Raw genomic sequence first — 23,889 nt, 5'->3', positions numbered from 1 at the left:
TTAAGCTGCTATAATTGGAATTATGTTTTTCTAAGGTAGAACAGTTATATTGCAGGATGTTGAATTGGTGCAACAGAAGCTTTTCGAACATCCTCATGAGGATTAAAACTTGAAGTTACCTCTTGTCTTAGTGAATTCTTAAGAATTACAGCTCATATAACACTATATAATAATGATTTTATAGATTAATATTAAAATATTTCATGGGTTGGGTGGTACTAAAAGCCCAGCTTTCGATAAGAGGGCTCAAAGTTTAAAATTTATGGATAAGGTGAGATCATTCGTTATTTTTATTGATCTCGAGTGTAATAATTTAATTCTCCGAATGTTCCAATGATTATTTACCAAAATAAAAAAATATCATGCATAAAATTTTAAGGCATCCATGTTAATTATTTTTTGCTTGATTTTAAATGAAGATGATGAATCTCTAAGTAGGTACAACTTCAAATTTACGCCATTTTTAGAAAGGAACAAGATGTCTCACATATAGCTTGTGAGTTCTCATAAAAATTAGAAGAGTAGAGAATTGAGAAGCTTAAAAACTAGTTCACTAAAAAGGAAATAATTTATTTTGGTTTACAGGATAGAAGATTCCACAAAAAATAGATAGTAAAAAAAATAGAAGTGATGTTTCACATGTCAAGACGCTTGGACACTCAATCACACATGTGGTCCAATCGATAAATAAAAGTAAATATTAAATTATAAATTGAAGCTAAGAATATTGCAGTAGTTGATGAATTTTATTTTGACCAAGGGATTGTTCTAACTTGTGAGCCTAAACTCTGTAAAGAGTATGACATTAAGGTGGCTGATTTGGAGGACCAATTAGAAAATTCTTTTCAAGATGCTAGTTTTGAGACACATAGTCTGAAGAATTTGTTGAAGGTCAATGAGGATATAATTGTGATACCCTTATTCTATATGAATGACACTCACAAGATCACGGAAGTCCTCTATTTGAAGGACCTAATTTAGATAAGACATTTGGGGATGGAAGATAATTTATTCTTGCAAATTTATGAGTGGTAAAAGAAGCTTTAGAGTCCATCAAATATGGTTAGAATTACTTTTAGAGAGAGATGAAATCATAAAAATTACTGAAGCTTTTGCTAATTCATTGAAAATTAAATAAGATGAAGTTAATAAGCTCACCTTGGACCTTAAGGATAGTAAGGAGGCCTTGGAGAATACACAAACGATTCCTCTAGAAGAAAAATATTAGCTTGTCGTTACTGAACAATTCACGAAGTAGCAAAAGAAAGAAAGGGCAAAGGAACTCAAGTAGGTGATTGAAGATCTTGAATAAATCCAAGAAGACTTTAGCTTCAAGTAGAGTCCTAATCTGACATGTTCAAATTTTGGATGTTAGGATGGTTGGTTTGAATTAAAAAGTGCTAATAACTTTTAAGGCTATTGATAGCCCATTGTTTGTTATGAGTGCTAATTTGACTTTCAATAATCCACTCTTTGAGTTGGATGATGAGGTGACATCTAGTTGTTGATGGCACCAATGGGATGTGGGATTAAGGTGTTATGTGTGGTCCTATGAGGTGGAGACAATTGATTTGTCTATTGACCCACCCAAGATCATCGAATGTTTACTTCTTGTAATGGTCTATTATAGATTGAATTGTCATGGGTTGACAACTGAACTTGTCGGTTTACAACAAGAAAGGGAGTACTATTGCACGATCTATATTTGCTTGGGTGCATACCATTTTGATTGAATATATAAGTATCACCAAGTGTACTCTTAATGTGGCCCTCATAAAATTATTATAGCACGACATCAACATGGTGGATTCACTATTTGGGTCGGCATCTATGCACAAGATGGAATAAGCATATGTCAAGATGTTGTAGAACTAAAAAGAGATAATACTTGAATAAATTCCACATTATTAAAACTTTCTCACCATGTCAAACCATAAGTAATTTCAATGCCAAATACTAGGTGTGATTCTAATGTACTCTTAATGGGGGCCACATAAAATCACTGTAGCACAACATCAATATGGTGAATTCACTATTTGGGTTGGTATCTATGCACAAGATGCAATTAGCATACTTCGAGATATTATAGAACTAAAAAGAGATAACACTTGATTAAATTCCAAATTCTTATGACTTTCTCACCATGTCAAACCATAGGTAATTTCAATGCCAAACATTGGGTGTGATTCTAATGTATTTATAAACCACCAAAAGATTAAATAAATCTCATGCCTCAAAAAAAAGCCTTAGACTTCTAATACAATTGAATCATGTATTTAATCTCCTACCTGCAAATTTGTCTACTAAATCCACTAAGAAATCTTTAAAACACCTTTGAAAATCTGACCAATACAATGCAACCGTGAATCTTAAATGAATCTACGTCAAGAATGAAACTAGGTTTTCATCCAATTCCTCCAAACCCAAGAATTTCCATCATAGGGATTGTCAACTGAAATCCAAAAGGTTTTGGAGCTATACTAGAGAAATAATAAACTAAGCATACCCAATAGAGACTCAAAGTGTCTTTTTATAACTCGCCAAAGGAGCTTCAAGAAACCCTTTTAAAATTCTCTTACCTTTTAATATTTGTCTTTTTAAAATGGGAAATAATAAAGTGAATCTTTAAATTAACGTGTTTTTTATAACCTTATTAGATAATTAAATTAAGTTGTTATTAAATTTATTTAATTTTGAGAACTTAAATTTTTCTTATTTAAATTTATTTAATTTTAATGTATATATGATTGTGTATTTTAAAGCATGTTTATTTTTTTAAACCAACTATATTTAAAAAAATCATTTTGTAGGATTAATATTCAATACTTAACGTGGAGTTGTCTGTCAATCTTTCATTTATTTTACAAATGGGAAATATATATGATGTTTCTTAACTTGAATTTTTTTATATTGTTTGTTTATTCAAACTAAAGCACTTCCTTTTTATTTATTTAAATGACTCTCGATAGTAATTTGTACTTATTCCAATTTATTTATGTGTTTCTATTTGTAATATCTACTGCACCTTACATTATCCTAACTTCTAATAAATTTGTAAACTAATTCCTATTTCCAATATTTGATTTATTTAATTTGGACATTATTGTATTTCTTAAATACCTTTTGTTTACACTTAAATAGGTGACTGCTTGTTTTGAAGGTATTTACATCAATCTCTTATATTCACTGCAATTTGCTTAGGTCTCTATAAATTACTTTAAGACATTATTTTTGTCAAAGTGCCATTGATTTCGTTGAGCACTTCCTTTTTTTATAAAGTTTGAGTGAACAAAATTTTGTGAGTGGAGATGTTTGTCACAACCCTCCTTTATCACTTTTTGGATTTGATACAATTCTATTATGTTTTTGGTTGAGCTATTGAAAATAATTGAATAATTATTATAAAAGAATAAAAATGGACTAGAAAAAATTTAATATAATTGAATATAAATATTCTTAGAAAAAAATTGTGCAATGAGAATGATTATGTTCACTACAATTTCATTTCCATTGAAATTTGTGCTAAGTATTTTCATGTTTTAAAGAGATTTACGAGAATAATTTAAGATTTTGTGAGCAATTGTGGTGAAAAAGTTTAACTAGCATTTCAACAATGTACATTGTTATTTTTCTTCTTCTTTTAGTTTGATTTTATTTATTTAAATACATTTGTTTAGGGTTTGTAATTTTTCCTTTGAAGTTGTAGTTAGGTGTTTATTTCTACAATACCAAAAAAAAAAAAAATTGGTTTTAGGGTTTTGAAACCGTCACTGAAGCACTAGAAAAAATTTAAACAAGAATAAAAGTAGTTGTAAGTGTAACAAAACAATGCAATAGAATGTTAAGACAATGCAACCTTGAGCCTTATTCTTTTTTTTCTTTTCCTTTTTTTTTTATGCCATATGGTTTCTTTATAATGGGCTCAATGTTGGACCTCCATCCCTTTTTCTCCTTCAATCTCTCAAAGTATTTCAAATAGTAACATAATTTATCACAAGAAATCTTACAGAAAGCACACAATTTGGCTAAAAATTATCTAAGAAGTCTACGAGAAATACATTGTATGTTTTTTTATAATTAGAGACTCATAATTTGAATTACTATTGGACTTGGATTAATCTACTAATAATTTTTTAGTATTAACATTTCTTTAGTTGAAAATTAAATTTAAAATGTAATTAAAATAAAAACATTACATTGAAAACTTTTCGCTTCACTTGTTGATCAACATTAGTCAATTTCTAGTCTCTAATTAAAATAGTTGATAAATTTTAACAAATGATGGGTATGTACTTGTTTCTAATTTGGTATTTACTATTTTGGTCATCTACCATGTTGGGTGAATGCATTTTCCTAAATTGTGTCATATTAAAAAAACTCTAATTTACACCCATTAGGCATGACATGCAATGCGTTCGAAGCTTGATCTCTTCGCATTATATAATTTTTAAAAGCTAATCTTTGTTCATATTTTGATTGATGTTTTTGACTCTATTTTGATTAGTTGTTGTTAGTTAGAGTATTATAGTTGAAGGAATTCCTGAACTAAGTAGGAGAATACCACATAGTTTGTAAGCGATTTGTAATAGGAAACTAGTAATATTCATCACGTGATAACAATTGCAAGCTCAAGAAGATGAACAAGGCATTGACTTAAAACCACTAGTCATTTTATTGTTGGGGAGAAGGAGAATATAATTTTAAAATTTTACATGTTTTATCGTTCAGCTAGGTAATTGAAGATTTTTGAGAGAGATAAAATTGTTATTATTAGGTTTCTAATGTTTTCAAATTTTGATTTCCTAGAACTTTTGAATGTCGAAGAAGAAAGATTCATTAAATCTTGATTACTTTTCCCAAATGAAAATGTTTTGTTGCACACCTAAATTATTTTTTAAGTTAACAGCAAAGGTGACTTGTTTTTCTATAGCTAAGATATGCTTATAACTTTAAGTGCTTAAAGGGAAGTACAAATTATATAATTTGAACTATGACTCTACACTTTTATTTGAAATGGGGTGGGTTTTTCTGTTCACTAGTTTTAGCAAATAATTTTTTTCAATTCAGTTTATTCGAGGCTTTGGTTGATATGATAATTTCAATGTGTTGTGGTGTGTTTAATATGTTTAGTTAAGTGTGTAGAACATTATGTAGATAGTGAATTTGTTATTTAATAGGCAAGTAATGTTTGGAAGCTTGGTCCAAGGTTTATTAAGAAAGATTTTTTATTTTTTGATTATTTCTTCCTATTTCAATCTTTTTTATAATTTGTTTGTTCTTTTAGTTATCGCTCATAGTTAAGTATAATTGTGATTTGTCTCATTATATAGCTAGGAAATGGCTCCAATGTTTTCATACTTAGGGAAGTAGGATATCTAATATTCAAGCTATAGCCCAATACATAGATTTGATCCTAGTGGAGATGAAGACTTGCATTGTAATATTTTTTTGTTGAATTCTATGCAGGTAGGATGATATGATTTTTTTTTTCCATACTAGCTATGTGATTTCACTGAATCTTCATCCCTAGGCACTTAAAAATATTTTTCATACAAGATTTGTGACATTTCTATTTTTTCTTGCTTTGTTAGTGATTTGCAATTTAATCTCATTTGTTGCTTCAATATTGTAAATAGCAAAATATGTAAGAAAAAACATAACGTGCTATAGAAAATCAACAATGTTTGTGGAAAAGTAAATTTATTACCTTAGTTGAATTTATAACACATAAGGTATTAAATGTATTTCAATCTTGTTCTCTCAATACTAATGCATGTTTAGTAAGAGAAACTTGTTGATATTTATATTATATCGTTCTTAGTCCCATTTTGATATGCTTACCATTTGTGAAGTGTAAATTTGATTTGATTTCTAAATTCTAATTTTTTTGTGGAAAGCTAAAGTATTAGGTATCTATTCTCCAATAATCAATTTTATGTATTAAACTTTTTTAAATGGGGTTGCTTATTACTATGTCTTTTAAAACATGTATAGATTTTCAAACCAATTATTTTTGAAATTTTATCTCTAATGTACAATGATTAATGTATATATGATTGTGTATTTTAAAACATGTTTATTTTTTTAAACCAACTATATTTAAAAAAATCATTTTGTAGGTTTAATATTCAATACTTAACGTGGATTTGTCTGTCAATCTTTCATTTATTTTACAAATGGGAGATATATATGATGTTTCTTAACTTGAATTTTTTTATATTGTTTGTTTATTCAAACTAAAGCACTTCCTTTTTATTTATTTAACTGACTCTCGATAGTAATTTGTATTTATTCCAATTTTTTTATGTGTTTCTATTTGTAATATCTACTGCACCTTACATTATCCTAACTTCTAATAAATTCATAAACTAATTAATATTTCCAATATTTGATTTTTTAAATACCTTTTGTTTACACTTAAATATGTGATTCGATTTAAATATTTTACTTCTAGATGTGACCATGTAGATTATTTATTCAATATTAAAATATGAAATTAATTATTTGGTTCATTGTTAAAAGATTAAATTCATATTTACTATTTATAATTCATATTAGAAAACAAAAAAATGTTATGATAATTAAGACAAAGAATAATTACTGCACAAAAATATTTTCCCTTATCAATAATCAAAGATTGTAAAAAATCTCAACAATTTTCTCCTCCATAATTAACATTTTTACTATTTTTTTTAGATCATTACAAATCCTAAACAACAAATTCAAATAATTGATTTAAAGTAGTGATTTATAGGTCAATGCTTCATTACCATCGATTGGCATAAATGTGTTTGTGAAATGGAGTGGGTTTAATGAAACAGACATCCAAAATTTTGCACATTCTCTTTTGCTTAGTTGTAGTCAGACTATTGAATAAGTAGAAGTAACAAGATCTTGTACATGTGATATCAAAAAGTTTGAATTCAGGGAAATGGAATAAATTGTAATTAAGTTTCATGTAACATGCAAGGAATTATTTGGATTTGGTAGTTTCCTACGGGAAATGTATTGTGATGATTATTATTTAGAGGGCAATGCTCCTATTATCCGTTGTGCATTTCAAAACCATATGAATCATACGTAGTATGGTATTATTGTAGTTCCCTATGTGGTTTACTGACAACTGAACTTGTATGACCCCTTTCACATAAATAAATTGCTAGAAGTTGTTTAACTTATTTCATCAAAGTCTTACATTGTTTTCTCTTATGTTTCATCAAGAGATGTTATAAGTTAACTTTTAAATAACTTTTTTTTAGTCATAATACAAGCTTCTCAATCTATACTTTAAACCCTTTCACATTAAATTTCTCGCTTTAATCCTATGTTGTGTGCAATAGAATGAGACATTTGAGTTGTTTCTATAATATGGATGATTTAAAAAACACAACCATTATTTATTCTAACTAAATTCAAACAAATATTGTAATTAATTTTTTCAATCATAATACAAGTTTAATGATCTATACTTTACACCCTTTCACTTTAAAGTTATCACTTTAATCCTATTTTGGTGTGTAGTAAAAATAAAAATTTGAGTTTCTTTTATAATATGGATGATTTGAATTATAAACCCATCATTTATTCAAATTCTCAAGCTTATTCAATAACTGAATGTCAATTATTCTGATTGAAGAGTTCATTTAATTTATGAAAAATGTTGAAGTTTCCTACCTTAATAGTTTAAAGCTACCTTTAACCAAGTCTCCTATTTTATTGTGATAAAATTTTCACTATCTTCGTCACTTTTTCTTTAACCACAAGATCAACTTTATCTCAACCAAAAAATTCCAACATATAATTCCAAACTAATTATCGAGTACATGTATGTCTTTCTATATTTACATCCTCTTTACCATTGCAACTTAAATTTTCCCAATTGCCTTAGATAATCATTAATTGTAAGAAAATATTTTATGTTACATATGAATTTAAGCATTCTTGTAAGTAATGAATTTTTTTCTAGATTATGCTTATGTCTATCATATTTATTAATATGGCTATAAATTTGTCATGATTACTCTATCCATTTTATAGAAAAATAAAGTTGTCCGGGTTACTTTTAGGGAAGGACAATATCAAGGATTTCTTTATCGCTACTTATGAAGTTGACCATTGTAATTCAAAATTTGGGGCCAAAATGCTTGGACAAGTCCATTAGGTGCGATAGGCAAAGGAAAGGGGCTCTAGACACCCTTTTAGAAAAAAATGTAGGCTAGAAGAGAGGTTGTGAGAAGGGGTTTCCACCTAGTTTTTGGAAAAGGTCCCTAAACTAAGCACAATCAGCTATTAACTAGATATAACCACCAAAGTGGGTCTAATGTGAGCAATAAAAAAGGTGTACAATCTACTACACTACACTATCAAGTGAGTCATCCCCATCAATCAATTGAATAAATAAATTAAGAATTCAATATTTTATGAGTAATGTTTCACTTATTTGCCTTGACCTAATAAAAGAAGATAAAAAAACCTTGTTTGGATTACACAATGTGTAGGCCTGTGAAGTTCAATTGATGGAAGAAACACTAAATGATTTGCATACAACTTATGAAAATTTGGTTTTCTAAATTACACTTTCCTATGAGAAAATCATGCTGATGAGTAGTATGGAAAAGGAAGTTCTCCTTACATTGAACTTGTGTTTAAGATTTACTTGAATAACATGTAACAAACTTATGCTTCAAAACTATGTATATAGTATATAATATTATAATAGTTTTAAAGTTTCTATTTAGCATGAATAGTTGTAGCTACAATTGTTTTTGATGAAGATAAACTGGTTTTATAGGGACCTGAAACCCAAAGTATTACAGACCAAGGCCAGCAGCCAATTAGATAGTAAAACTAAGATAGACAGGGGACAAACCTCACACAAACCAAAAGCCAAAAAACCAAAATAGCTGAACCAAAAAATAGAGAAAAGCAATCAACTAAGAGAGTGCATCAATTCAGTTTTTTTCTAAATAATCCTCTTATTAATTTTTTCCAAATCCTCCATGATGAATCTGGAGGTTCCCTTGTTCTGGCTCCGGCTCCTTGTTCTAGTGCAAGGACCCGAGAGAGTCATCCCACCAGCAACACTCTATCCACCCTCTGAGGCATTCTTTTTTTTGCTTTTCCCCCAATGGAGGGTCACTGGCGATGGTCCTGGTTCTATAATCAGTCATCATGAAATTAATTTTTTCCAAACCATCAGCACTATTGTTCATCACCTGACTACTGATTTCCACCAGATTGTTCAGGTTTTCCTTGATCTCACTAACATCCTCTTCCAGCTTCTCAATTTTGTGCTCATGGTCAACCTTCATAGTTTCCACATCCTGATAAATTTTTTGGGTCATACTCGTGATCTTCTCAGTTTTACTGGGCCCATAGAATTCTGTGAAAGTCTCAACAATTCCTTTAATCCCATCTTTTAGGGATCCAATATCCTTATCCACCCACTTCCATTAGTTCTCCCGACTTCTAGTAGTCTCCAAAAGCAGATTTCCCAGCACCCTCTCCTCCTTTTTATCTCTTTTATTTTCCTTATTCACAAACCCTTGTTTCGCATCATCCACATTGATAGCGATGTCCAACCTAATCTCGTGGTCCAGGACTTTGGATTCACTATATTTGGTTAATATCGTTATCTTTTTGGTGGGTGGTTCCAGGTCTTGCATTTTCCTGCTGCCAGATTTAAACTTACTTTCTACTCCCCTTCTTTCTTTGGTCTATACTCAGGGTCCTTTGTATCCTTGATATCACCCCAATCCACGGCAGTACCACTATCATCTTCATCCATCTTCGTGTCAGAGACCAACTGTACATCAGGGTTAGAGGAGGAAATGTGGGTTCTATCCTTGGGGGAGGGTTTCACTTCATGATCTTGGGCGTATTCCATAATCAACAAGATAAGGGCTTCATGAATCACAGGGTTATCCTTGTTTTCAAAATGTTTAACTAAACTATTCTCCAAGGATGAAACCAAATAAAAAGGTATGAAAATAAATCTACGATGCCTAAAATGATTTAAGATATTAAAATGATATGATAAAATGCTAGCATATCTACCATCCAAGGTGATGTACCTCATGATGAATTATGTCATATCAGCCTAGAGGGAAATCAGCTCTTTCCTATTATAGCCACCATCTGCCATTTTTGTAACCCTTTGTCTTTCCTTTTCTCTTGTCTCTATAGAATTTTACCATCAATAGCCTCCTCACCCAACTTCTTGTCTCTATAGAATTTTACACCTTTCATATCTAGACCAGTAACAGTGGCAGCCAGGTTTTCATCGACTTGAAACTCCGCACCAAAGACAGACAGCACACCCTTCTTCCAACCTTTAACAAAGCTTTCTGTAACAATGGAAGAATGACCATGCAGTCCCTCCAAAAAGGGTACCATCCCACTATCAGAAATTTCCTCCCGAGCCTCCTTATTCTTCTGTCAATTATCATAGGTTGTTGGTTCAAATCTATTCTTTTCACCTCCCATTCTATAGCTTGAGCAAATTAGACAACAAGACTCCAAAAAAACTAGGAGGAAAGCAAACCAGAAACAGGGAAAACTGAAAGTTCTAAAACTTCTCAAAGTGGTAATAATTCAAACTACAACCCCAACAGTTCCCATCCCATCATAATCTTTCATTATTAATTTCATTGGAAAGGCCGAAGATCTTGACATTATTTCTTGCAAGGTCACACAGAGTTTTCAAAAAAATTTCCTCTTCTCTCCACCATTTAACTGCCACATTAACCACCTCCAAGTTGGCCAAATGATCTGCAGGTTTTGATAATGTTAAGCGAGTCACTTTCCAACTAGACCCGTTTGAACCCCTCCTTGCTCACCATGCGTAGTCCTATGTAGGAGGCATTGGCCTCCACAAAATCATTAGTTGTGGTGCCCAAAAGGGAGCACCACCATAGAGACTAGAGAAGCCAAATGGTTCATCAACAAATTGTTGGTGAGAGCAAATAGTAGCATGAGAAGAAGGTCGTAAACCCCTCAAATTCCTCTTCCTGACATCTCTCTGGATAGTTTTTTCGAAAGCTTCACTCATCAGAATAAAGAGAAATGGGGAGAGAGGATCCCCTTGTCTAATACCCCATGACGCCGAAAACAAATAGACATCGAACCATTGACCAGAACCAAAAATTTGGGAGTGGTAACACACTAATTGACAAGCTAGATGAAATGGTTACCAAAAGCAAAGGATTGAAGCACTTTAAACAAAAAAATCCAATTTACCTGATCATAAGATTTGAGAAGATCCAACTTCAACAAGAAGTGATTTCTTAAAGAATGGATATTCTCATGGACAACAATAATAGAATCCAAAATCTATCTACCAGGTACAAAACCATTCTGATGCTTCGAAATCAAAGAATGCAGCAAATTTTTAAGCCTAAACACAATGATCTTGGTAAAGATTTTATAGATTGAGTTACATAAACTAATGGGTCTAAAGTACTGAAAGGAATAGGCATCAGGTTTCTTAGGGATCAAGACAAAAAAGGTAGCATTCAGTTCCTTAAGAAGAGATCAGGAACCAAAGAACTCTCTAGCAGCATCCACAACATTCGAACCAATAATCTGCCAAAAAGTTTGAAAAAAGAACATAGGGAAACCGTCAGGGCCAGGAACTTTATTACCTTCACAGGAAAAGTCCACAGCTCTAACCTCATCATGAGATGGGATTATGGTTAGCTCCTTATTCATGTCTTGGGAAACAGTACATCTAAACTTCGACAGGATCTCATCTTGAGCATTAACATCCTGATAGCCATCATCCGAAAGAAGAGTGGAAAAATATATAATGGCTTCCTAGTTTAACTCCTCATGCTTATCAATCCAGCCATGATCCACTAAAATTTTATTGATTGTGTTTGAGGCCCTATGTTTGAGGATAGTCATATGAAAAAACTTCGTGTTTTTGTCACCAGATTTGAGCCATAAATCTTTGGACCTCTGCTTCCAAAATTCCTCCTCCTTAGAGATGATATCATGAATTTTGGTAAGTAACTCAACTTCTTTATCCATAACCACAGGATCATACCCCACATCTTGAATCTGAGACTATACATCTTCCAAATCTTTCTTAAGGTTTTCTTTTATCTGAAAAATATTGCTGAAGGAAAGTTTATTCTAGAGTTGGATATTGGAATTAATATTGGCTAGTTTATTAACCACTCTAAACATTCCAGTTCCCTGAATGTCAACATTCCACCATTTAGAAATATTGTCATAAATATCCAAAGCTAAAAGCCACATCTTCTCAAACCTTAAGGGGATGGCCTTCCGCCCAGTCAAAGGGGATATACTCAGAAAAATCAGGAAATGATTAGACCCAATTCTGGACAACACATTTAATCTACATAAAGCATTATGAATCCACTCGGGAGAAATAATACCTCTATCCAGTCTGACTTGGATGAGGCCCCCCCCACTTCTTCTGTTGGAACAAGTGAATTTAGCTCCAAGGAGATTAAGGTCTAACAAACACAGAGAGTTAATCATATCCGCCAAGTCCTCCCTACTTTCTTCCAAAATAGGCATCCCATCAGCCTTTTCCATACTAGATAATGGGGTATTAAAATCCCCCAATAGAATCCATTTCCCATTTGGGAAAACCATTCTAGCATTAATAATACAGGCCTCGAGCATTTTTATAGCGTTTTTCCCATTTGGACCATAGATATTAGAAATGATCCAAGATGATCAATCAGATAGAGTAGTAAATCTAGTGGCAATGTGATTAGGAGAAGTAAAGACAACCTTACCCAAAAGCCATCTAGGATTGCACAAAGTGGCCGTACCACCATAAGCCCCATTAGCATCAGAAAAATGAGTTCCACACTCTCTAAAAATAACCAATTTGATCTTTTCCACTCTACAACGAGGCATTTTGGTTTCTTGAACAAGAATATATCCGGCTTGTGATCTCTAACTAGGTTGGATAGAAGATCATGTTTGTGGGGATGATTCAATCCCCTAATATTCCATGAAATGACTTTCATTTGACTAGATGGGGGGAACCAATCCCCATGTCTTCTAGTGTTATTTGGACTCCATAAACAATGGAATCCCGACTATTCTTGTCTCTACTAATTGCATTGGGAGGCCTCCCCACTACCCTCAAATCAGATCCATAATCCGTCTTTTGTTTGTTTCTAGTCTTAACACCACTAGAAACCAGTGTTAATAAATGACCATTTGGGGAGTTCCTTTTTTTGTTCTTAGTTTTTACCTCAATAAACAGATTTGGATTATCATCATCCTGGGTCACATCATCAGTAATGTTTGAATCCAATAAATTCCCAACATCAACAACAAGGTGGATGCAAGGATCCTTAACCCTATGAACCTGCATCATAGACTTATCCCCATTAGAAATCTCCTCAGGCTTCAAACTTCCCCCTGCATCCCCCCCCTCATTCAAGGGATCTAGGTTTGAAGGATTTGGATCTAGACAAACCTGAACACATGGGATATTATTCATTCCATCCATACATGGAGTGGGATCCAAGGATGGAGACTCCACCAAATCCACCCCCTTTGTCTCATTTTTCTTCTTCCTACTCCTCTTAGGCATAGGCTTAGAAGGGCATTCCCTAGCCCAATGACCAACTTTTTTACAATGGAAACAAGCAAAGGGAATAGATTCATACTCAAATTTCTAAACCCATCTGCCCAGCTTAGAGAAGAGGCCAATCTGCTTTGGCAAATTAGCAGATTGTTTAACATTCACACAGATTCTAGCATACACTAGACGCGTCTTTGCAGAGTTCACTGGGTCAATTGAGAGGAGCTCACTAAAGCATCCAACAATCCCAGCAAAGATTTCTTCGCCCAAGAACTCCATAGGCAAATTTGGTAGCCGCACCCAAATAGGGGCCTCATTACATTCCCATTCCTTTAGGTTAAAGCCTAGTTCCCATTTCTTGAGAGCCAATGATGATTTGCCTAACATACAGCGACCACCCGCTCAGAAAGATCAAAGGTCCTCCTCACGGGCAAAGGAGAAGGAGAAAAAACCATTAGACATGGCAACCACATCAATTTGACCCTTTCCCTTCCATTTATGGGACACTGAATCCCTAACAGCTTCAATTTTATTTCAAGGGCCAATAAACTTGCCAACCAGGACAGGGCCCAGGTTAGCCATATTCTTTCCCACGATACAATCTGGAATAGAAATGGGATAAGAATGAAACTTCGGGTCCACTTTATGGGGAACAGGCGCAATAGCCTTGCGTTTGAGGTTTGACCCAAATAAAGTAGACCATTTTCTATTGCAGTCTATAGCTCCCGGTTTCCTAAGATTCTCCACAAACTTTCTGGGACCCTCCCCACCACAATGTAAAATAGTAAAGTCGATTTTTTCTTTTGTTGGTACCAGCAAGGTGTCCCCATCCCAAAACCTGTTGAGACTACCATCAGAAGCTTCAGTTGTTCCCGCCATCTCCTGATCTTACCGCTCCCACTCCTGCTCCATTTGAATTCAAACCAGTCGCTCCAGTTGTTCCCGCCATTCCCACCTCTCTAGCTGCTTACATTAATAAAATATAATAACTTTATTTTTTATATTTCAAGTTTTTGTTCTTTTCTTGAGTTGCTTCCTATTTTAAATTTCTATTACTGTTCTCCAACAATTAGTGATAGATGTATTTACAAGTGATCATACCTACTAGCAATAATTAATTAATTGCAAATTACGTCCCACATTTCATTTGAATTACTTACAATTGTTGGCACATAATAAAAGTTCTAACTAATATTTTTACTACACCAATAATAGGAGCTAAATTTTTAAAAAAATTATGGATTTGCTCCTCCTTATCTCAGTCGGTGGTTTCCAAGAACACTCTCCCTCTTCACCAGGGTTTAATTCTAAGACTTTATAAGTTTCATTTGGCTTCAACCTTACCTAGTGGGGCCTGTATGACCTCCTCTGGTCCTTTGTCTTTGGGTAGCTTCTTTATAGTGGTTATGTAAGAGGTCCAGGCCTATCTTGCTTTAATCAATCATAACTAAACCAATAATAGGAACTATATGTTTATATCAATAATTATTACCATTTTACATAAATTCATTATAATTTTTCAGCTTAGTAATAACTAAAAAATCTTTAATTCACTCATTCTAATCCACATTTATATTTATGTTTGTAAAAATAAATGTCATTTTTAGATTATTGGCATTTTACAAATCGTATAGAATATTGCTCATATTTTGTATCCCTTTTTACTCACCACCATTCATTCTTTCTAATTATGTAGAGTGTAAACTTCCATAAGACATTATCTTGTTGTAAAACATCAAAACAAGAAAATTGACATGTATTATTCAAAAAATATGTATAACCTATCTAAATGTATTACACTTCAAAAAATTAATTCATCTTCGAAACAACTATGTTGTATCTTCAACATTAATTATACATGGTTAAATAGGTATTATTGTTTCAACTTCATTTGCAATGTCTGCTTCATAAGGTAAAGTTTTATAGTTTACATTCATGGCATAATAGTTTTCATATGTATTTCAATTTTTATAGGAATAATTTACTATCCCGCGGAAATGAATTATTTGATTGAAAATGCAATCAAGGTGATCGGTGATGGAAACCTAAAGTTGCAACCACATTTGCAAGTATTAAGTATGGCAAGTTTGGGGATGACCTTTGATCAACAAATCGATCTTAAAATAGACCTCTCTATTGGATTTCACAAGCAAAAGGATACACTTAGAAAAAAATACAATGATTCCATAAAGTCAATACAAATCCCTAAGGGATCTACACTTCTACCCGTCAAATATAGTTGCCATATTATTCGCAATTCAAGGTGAGCCACAATGTTTGATTGATTTTCAAACAACTGTCGATCAATTTCGTGTAAATTAGCAAATTCTTGGACCCACTATGTAAAACTTGTTGCAATTTTAGCCCTCCAAACTAGTTTATATACACAAGGACATGAGATTTTAAGCTCACAAAGATTTTAAAAACTATAAAGAAAGTGACAAATGATACAAGGTTAACACTTGACTTGAATCAGTTAGATATTTTTTCACATTTTTTTAGAAAATCCTAATCTAGAGTTGGGTTAACGAATAATACATGTGTAGGAAGACATAAAACTGAAATAATGGAGTTCTCTTAAAAATATCTCAAATACTTCATCAATAAATGTAAACATAGATATCCAAACATAGACATGTTTTTTAAAACATAAAACACCACAATCAAAATATGTGATTTCAACATATAAAATCACAAAATTTGACATCAACCTAGATAAAATGGAGCGAAAAGGATCTTTTTTATATCATGTGTCATGTGAGATGTGTCTATCTTAAAACCATGCATGATCCGAATCCATCGTTTATTACCTTCCACGCCTTGACATAAACAACATTTCTGTCAGTTTATTTATAGCTTGTTCTTACCCAAGTTACAAATGCCCCTTTGAAAAATGTTCACTTTTACATTCAAGAAAATTAGGAAATCCCTGTCAAAGTTTTTGATACCAGTTTTATGCCTAAACAAGATCTTAACACACAAATTTATGATCTTTCCTTTTAAATAAAAAAATGTTAGAAAATGCGCAGTTTGCATTGATACAAAGAAATAGCGGTCATGGGTTTTGCTAATTTAAAAGTTAGGAACCCCTCGCTAGACAATCTGAGTGTGGCGATGGAAATTCACGAGATAAATGATGTGAAGGCGGCTGAAAAAATATATTGCAATCTGTGTGGGGGAGCTTGACACCTTCTGATTATAGTCTTTGAATAAATACTATAGTATTAATCTAGTGTCTGAACGTTAGGTTTGAAAACAACAACGCGGGAAGAACAAGGGAAGTCGAAGCCTTATATGCCCAATTCTCGTCAACAAGAAGAAGTTCAGGTTGGAAGATTGAAATTCTACTTTGTCTGCTATTGTAGTGCGTGATTGTCTGCTATTGTAGTGCGTGATTTTCTATTTATAAGGTGCTCGTCTTAAACCTTGTATTCATCCTCGAACGCTTTGTCTGGCCGATCATTGTTTGACATCCCAGAAATCAGACACAATTATTTGATTGATTCCTTAATTTCTATCAGTCAATCAATGGCCGTATTTCCATTGCCCCAGCTTGAAGATAATGCTGTATTATTACCCAGTTCCCAAACTAACTCAACGCAGCCTCAGCTATGTGACGTATGGAGAGATATACAAGGTGCCCATAATTGGAATGGTTTGCTTGATCCCATGGTTCCCAATTTGAAAGCTGAAGCTCTCAGATATGGGAATTTGGCACAGCTTTGTTACGACGCATTTGATGGCAAAAGCTACTCCAAAAACTACGGCACATGTTATCACAGTAAAAGAGATCTGTTCAATAAGATGGGCATGTCTGAAAGTGGCTACCAAGTCACTAAATATGTTTACGCCAATACTAATCTGTTAAATCAAGTTTTTGGTGAGAAACCAAAAGACCAAGGTGTTTGGTTGGGTTTTATTGCAGTTTGCACGGATCCAAATGAGATAAGAAGGCTTGGACGACGAGACATAGTGATTGCATGGAGAGGAACTTAGACTGCTGAAGAATGGATAGAAGACCTGAGAGATATTCTTGTACCTACAAGATTATCCTATAGATGCAAGAGGACAGGCGAAAACCAAGAGCATCATTTCGCGGATGGAGTACTAATTGAGAGAGGATTCCTGAGCCGCTAAACTTCAACTGTCCGTCACCGTCAATGCGTTGCAGGAGCCACTGTGAACATCAGCAACAGAGATTTGGTAGTCTCAGAGATAGAACGATTGATTCAAGTTTATGAAAAAGAGATGGACAATTTAAGCATAACATTTACGGGACACAGCTTAGGAGCTGCTCTTGCAACCTTGAGCGCCTATGATATCAAACAAATGCTTTGCACCAAGCATAATTTTCATCAAATTCCCGTCACCGTCTTCGCTTTTGCCTCTCCCCGGGTGGGAAATCTTGCGTTTGCTAAACGGGTGGAGGAGATTGGAGTGAAAGTGCTGAGGTTTGTGAACAAGCGTGACCTGGTTCCCAAAGTGCCCGGAGTTTGTATGAACGAGAACGTGGGATGCCTCAGCAAATTGCTGCATTGGCTTCCGTGGACATACTTTCATGTTGGCGTCGAGCTTCCTTTACACAACAATTCTCCATTCATTCAGCACACCCATAATCTTGCCTACTTTCATAATTTAGAGCTTTACTTGCATTTACTGGACAGGTACGTTGGAAGTAAGCAGCCGTTTTCTTGGAGTGGAAGAGATCATGCTCTGGTTAATAAGAGCTGTGATTTATTGCGCGAGATATATGAAATTCCTCCAAAATGGTGGCAGGAACAGAACAAGGGCCTCGTTAAAGGTCCAGATGGCAAATGGACGCAGCCATCAGAAGAGGAATAATTCATGTCTCACTCAACTCCAGATGACATCAACGTCCAACGTTCTGCGCTGCAATGTCACCACAACTGTGTTGGTTATTGAATTATTCTTTTTATCTGGATGCATATATTTAACATGTTGTCACATTCATTATTGAATTAATTTAACTTCAAAGGTTAACCTTAAGCGTGAAATGAAATCAACTATGCAGGAGTTCATAGCTGTGGATGATACAAATTAGCTTTTGATTGTCATAGAGAACAATCACGTGTCATCAGTAATATGATAGATAATAAAAGTACGCGTAAATCAGTATTGATTTTAATTATGAACATTGCTATTAAACGAGAGATAATATGCCTCAGTTCTGTTGTAGCCCAAAATACCTTCATACAAATTTTTTAAAAATAGTCAACAAGGGTAAGTTCTCAAATCTTTCTCTAATCCTCAGAATTAGTGACAATATCAATGTTCTAGTGCTATCTAAATCTACCGAGAACTTTAGTTGAGGATTGCATGTATGCATGCCATACTATATATAATTATGAGATTACCAAATATTTGGTTTCTAGGTATATAGCTCTACACTAGCACATTTTATTGTCGCTCAATTGCACCCATACTTTAAGATTATACAAGTATACATCCAACACGTTATAATTCTAAAACAATGATTGTCTAGGGATGTGACAATTATTGTGTAGGCTACTATGGTAATGCCGCAACTTCCCCATGATGGGGAAGCATTGCATTTAGTTTATGAGAGCTTGAAGAAGACATAAGGGACTACAAAGAATCAAGTTAACTTTCTTGATAAGGAACTAAATTGTGATGGTGAAAATATTGAGCTTCCTTCTTTACCAATCAATCTTATCAACTATCAACAAAATATAAAGGATGCATTTTTTATTCTTGATTTCATTTTTTGATTAAATCGTGAATGACAAGTGTATGATTTTAAGCTAGGAGCTTTACATGAGCTGAATACCAAATCCTTGAAATCAATTATGTATAATCCAAGGAAACAATATCAAATAGCCAATTTTATTGGACAATAATTTCTTAAGTACTCTTTCTTTCTTATATATTTAATCATTTATTAAAATGCCACTTTTTGCCTAGTATTTTTGCAATCAGCCTACATACGAAATTTCATGGACTTGCTAAAGATGACCATAGATTCGGTTTGGACACATGCAATCTCCAAAATCTACTAATACTTTTTGGTTTTTTGGACTCGTTCCTTAGACAACAACATACAATGATAATATTGCACAATTATGAGTAACCCTTTCGGCTTACCAAATTTCTCATAGATAGATTGTTATCCATAGAATTTTTACAATAACTTAGCAATATTACTCAATATGTATGGAGTTTTTAAAAAGGAAATGTTCTTTATTTTAGATCCACTTCTATTTGGATGGGAGTACAATTAAAAAAATGGGAAGCAAATCTTGAACCTCCTAAGATTCAAGATAATGTAATTCAACCTAGAGATCATAGAGGACTTTTGGAAATAGGACCCTAAAAGTTTCAATTCTAGTAGGATAAAAAATTTAAGAACGAATCAGATTTTTATACATAAAAGTTAGCCTAAAATAGAAATAAGCTAGTGTTTGAGTAGCAAATTGTAGGATGTATATAAATAAAACCATGATCTATTCACTATCCTCCTCCCCTTTAAATATTACATAATATAATGTCTATTTTTTGTGCAAAATGAGTATCAAGCTCCACTTGAAGGAAGAACCATAAAAGTAAAGGTTGGACTAAGAAATAAATCATTTACCTTATTGGAAGTACAATTAAAAAATACACAAGATGTATATGAGTATTTGAAAATGTCGCTATTTATAAAACTTATGGGATAGTATCAAACTATCAGAATGCCTCATGGAATTTAGATTTCACCTTAGAAGGACTCATAGAGAGATTGGAACAAATTTGTGAGACACGAGAGCTACTATCCAACAACAACTCAAACTGCGCACGATTTAGACGAGAACAATGCTCATGAGTAGTGGATTGCACCTAGTTTTCAAAAACATTCCTAAAACTAAGCACAATCATACATGAACTGAACATAACGTCCAAAGTGGGTCCAATGTGAGTGTGAAATTGTATTTGTAAGCAATCGACTACACTACACTATCAAGCGATCCATGCCCATCAATCAATTGGAATTAACTTCCTAGAAGTTGCATTTAAGATTTATGAGTAATATTTCAGTTAGCTTTCTCGACCTAATAGATCAAGCAAAAACACCTTGTTTAGATGTACACAATGTGTAGGCCTATGACGTTCAATTAACAAAACCAACATTAAATGAGTTCCATGCAAAGTATGTTTCAAAACTATATATAAAATATGCAATATTCTAATAGCATTAAATCCTCTATTAACTATGAGTATTTGTAGCTACAATTGCTAGATTACATAGATAAATTATTATTGCATATATATTAATTTTTTATAAAAATATCCAAATACACTATAATATACACGCTGAAAAACACTAATAGAGTAGAAATATTCCTTGCAGCCATATGATGGCATCCCATACCCTATCATATTCCAGACACAGAGACTTACATATGAAGAGAAATAAAACTACATAAAAAGATTCAATAACTATGTATACCTAGCTTGTGGTAAACCTATCCACAATCTTCACATTAGCGAAATAGAATTCCTTAACAGCCATATTCTATGATTACATCCTATGGCACTAAGAAATGGAGCCTCATAGCACCCAAAAACTAATTTAAAAAACACCCAAAAAATAGAGTCATTCAGATGGCAATATAAAAGCATGTAAATGCACTAATCTTCCATTGAGATTGAAGGAGAATTGCTTCCCTTTTCCTGACTATAACCTCTCCTACACCTAAACCAAGATTTCATCCTCAATTTCCTCCTTATGAGATAGGATATCAGTAGAAAATATAGTTGGGCAATCTGATTCTAGACTTGCTTGTAATCCATTAGAGTGACACCTTTCTTTCTAACAAACATACTGAAGGATACAATATGAACTAGAAAAATGATGTTTTTTTACTAAATGATACAATATGTTACAAATATGGAGACAAACATATCAAAATAAAGTACTCATGAAAGAAGTTCATTAACAACATATATGTTGCTTTCTAATCAACAAAATATCACCAAATACCTCAATATGAAAACTCTTCCATAAAATGCATGCAAAATATTTGTCTTAATGACAATTCTCTAAAATTGGGGAAAATTATAAAAAAAGAGTTGCTACATCTGAGGTGGTATCTTACATAGGTATTAGAGCTAGTGGTCTTGCCAACCTGTTGGGAGACTACCATCTATTAAAGTTTCTTGAGTTGCATGACATTTTTGAAAACATTCAAACTTGGTATATTATTGCATCTAAAGAAAATTAGATTGTGGGTCACTTATCAAAATATTTCAGTGATTTGATGAAGTGTATTCAACCTAGGAAATTTTAGAAAGAAAAGTAGAAATTTGCCTCTTAATGATTGGAATAAAGTTGGAGTCTCCAATTTCTAGATAATTTTCTTATCAAGCTAATGTAATTGGAATTATGTTTGTCTAAGGTAGAACAATTATATTGCAGGATGTTGAATTGGTCCAATGGAAGCTTATGGAACATCCTCATGAGGATTAAGACTTGAAGTTGCCTCTTGTCTCAATGAGTTCTTCAGAATTACAATTCATATAATACTATATAATAATGATAGAATGATGATGATTTTATAGATTATTATTAAAGGATTTCATGGGTTGTGTGGTACCAGAAGCCCTTCTTTTGATAAGAGGTCTCAAAGTTTAAAAGTTATGGATAAGGTGAGATCATTTCTTATTTTTATTGATCTCAATTGCAATAATTTAATTATTTGAATGTTCCAATGATTCTTTACCAAAATAAAAAAACATCATGCATAAAATGTTAAGGCATCCATGTTAACTATTTTTTGCTTGATTTCAAATGAAGATGATGATATCTCTAAGAAGGTACAATTTTAATTTTTGGCCATTTTTAGAAAGGAACAAGAAGTCTCACATATAGCTCGTAGGTTCTCATAAAAATTAGTAGAGTAAAAAATTGAGAAGCTTAAAAACCAGTTGACAAAATAGGAAGTGATTTCTTTTGGTTTACAACATACAAGATCCCACAAAAATAGATAGGAGTAAAAAGAGAAGTGATGTTTCACATGTCAAGAGGCTTGGACACTCAATCACATATGTGGTCCAATCGATAAATAAAATTAAATATTACATTATAAATTGAAGCTAAGAATATTGCAGAAATATTAGCTTGTTGTTACTAAACCATTCACGGAGTAGGAAAAGAAAGAAAGGATAAAGGAACTCAAGTAGGTGATTGAAGATCTTGAATAAATCCAAGAAGACTTGAGCTTCAAGTAGAGTCCTAATTTGACATGTTCAAATTTTGGACGTTAGGATGGTTGGTTTGAATTAGAAAGTGGTAATAACTTTTAAGTTTATTGATAGTCCATTGTTTGTTATGAGTGCTAATTTGACTTTCTAAAATCCACTCTTTGAGTTGGATGATGAGGTGACATCTAGTTGTTGATGACACCAATTGGATGTGGGATTAAGGTGTTGTTTGTGGTCCTATGAGGTGGAGCCAATTGAATTGTCTATTGACCCACCCAAAATCATTGAGTCTTTACTTCTTGTAATGGACTATTATAGATTGAATTATCACGGGTTGACAGTTGAACTTGTCGGTTTACGACAAGAAAGGGAGTACTATTGCACGGTCTATATTTGTTGGGGTGCATACCATTTTGATTGAATATATAAGTATCATCAAGTGTACTCTTAATGTGGCCCACATAAAATTACTATAGCACAACATCAACATGGTTAATTCACTATTTGGGTTGGTATCTATGCACAAGATGGAATAAGCATATGTCAAGATGTTGTAGAGCTAAAAAGAGATAATACTTGAATAAATTCCATATTATTAAAACTTTCTAACCATGTCAAACCATAAGTAATTTCAATGCTAAATACTAGGTGTGATTCTAATGTATTAATAAAGAACCAAAAAAATATATAAGTCTCATGCCTCAAACAAAAGCCTTAGACTTATAATATAATCAAGTAATGTATTTAGAACTTCACAAACTCTTGCCAAGGCATTAAAAATATTCCATATGCCCAAATTAAATATTAAATATTTTTATTCATCATTGGACTTTATGAATTGATTCATTCATATTGAAAGTATATCATTACCAGAGGCAATATAATGCTCATGGAATAAATAGAGAAAAAACCAGTATTAATCTCCAACCTGCAAATTTGTCTCTTAAAAGGACTTCATAAATTTATCAAACTTACTTTCAACCCCCCTATGAAATCTCTAATAAACCATTCAAAATCTGAGATCATCAGTACAATGCAACCACGAATGCTAATTGAAACTGCTTCAAGAATGAAACTAGGTTTTCATCCAATTCCTC

At 32.9% G+C, this 23,889-nt stretch overlaps 1 protein-coding gene across 1 annotated transcript; it reads left to right on the top strand.

Moving 5' to 3' along the window:
* The first annotated feature begins 17,101 nt into the window (after positions 1 to 17,101).
* LOC131859049 (phospholipase A1-Igamma1, chloroplastic-like) lies at positions 17,102 to 18,415 on the top strand. The gene is made up of 2 exons (XM_059212564.1): positions 17,102 to 17,453; positions 17,745 to 18,415. Exons 1-2 carry the CDS (start codon positions 17,102 to 17,104, stop codon positions 18,413 to 18,415), a joined length of 1,023 nt encoding a protein of 340 aa, XP_059068547.1.
* Positions 18,416 to 23,889: the final 5,474 nt, after the last annotated feature.

This window comes from Cryptomeria japonica, chromosome 10 (genome assembly GCF_030272615.1).
Source record: "Cryptomeria japonica chromosome 10, Sugi_1.0, whole genome shotgun sequence".
NCBI lineage: Eukaryota > Viridiplantae > Streptophyta > Pinopsida > Cupressales > Cupressaceae > Cryptomeria > Cryptomeria japonica.
The sequence above is the reverse complement of the archived record's forward strand: the minus strand, read 5'-3'. Positions and strand labels throughout refer to the sequence as shown.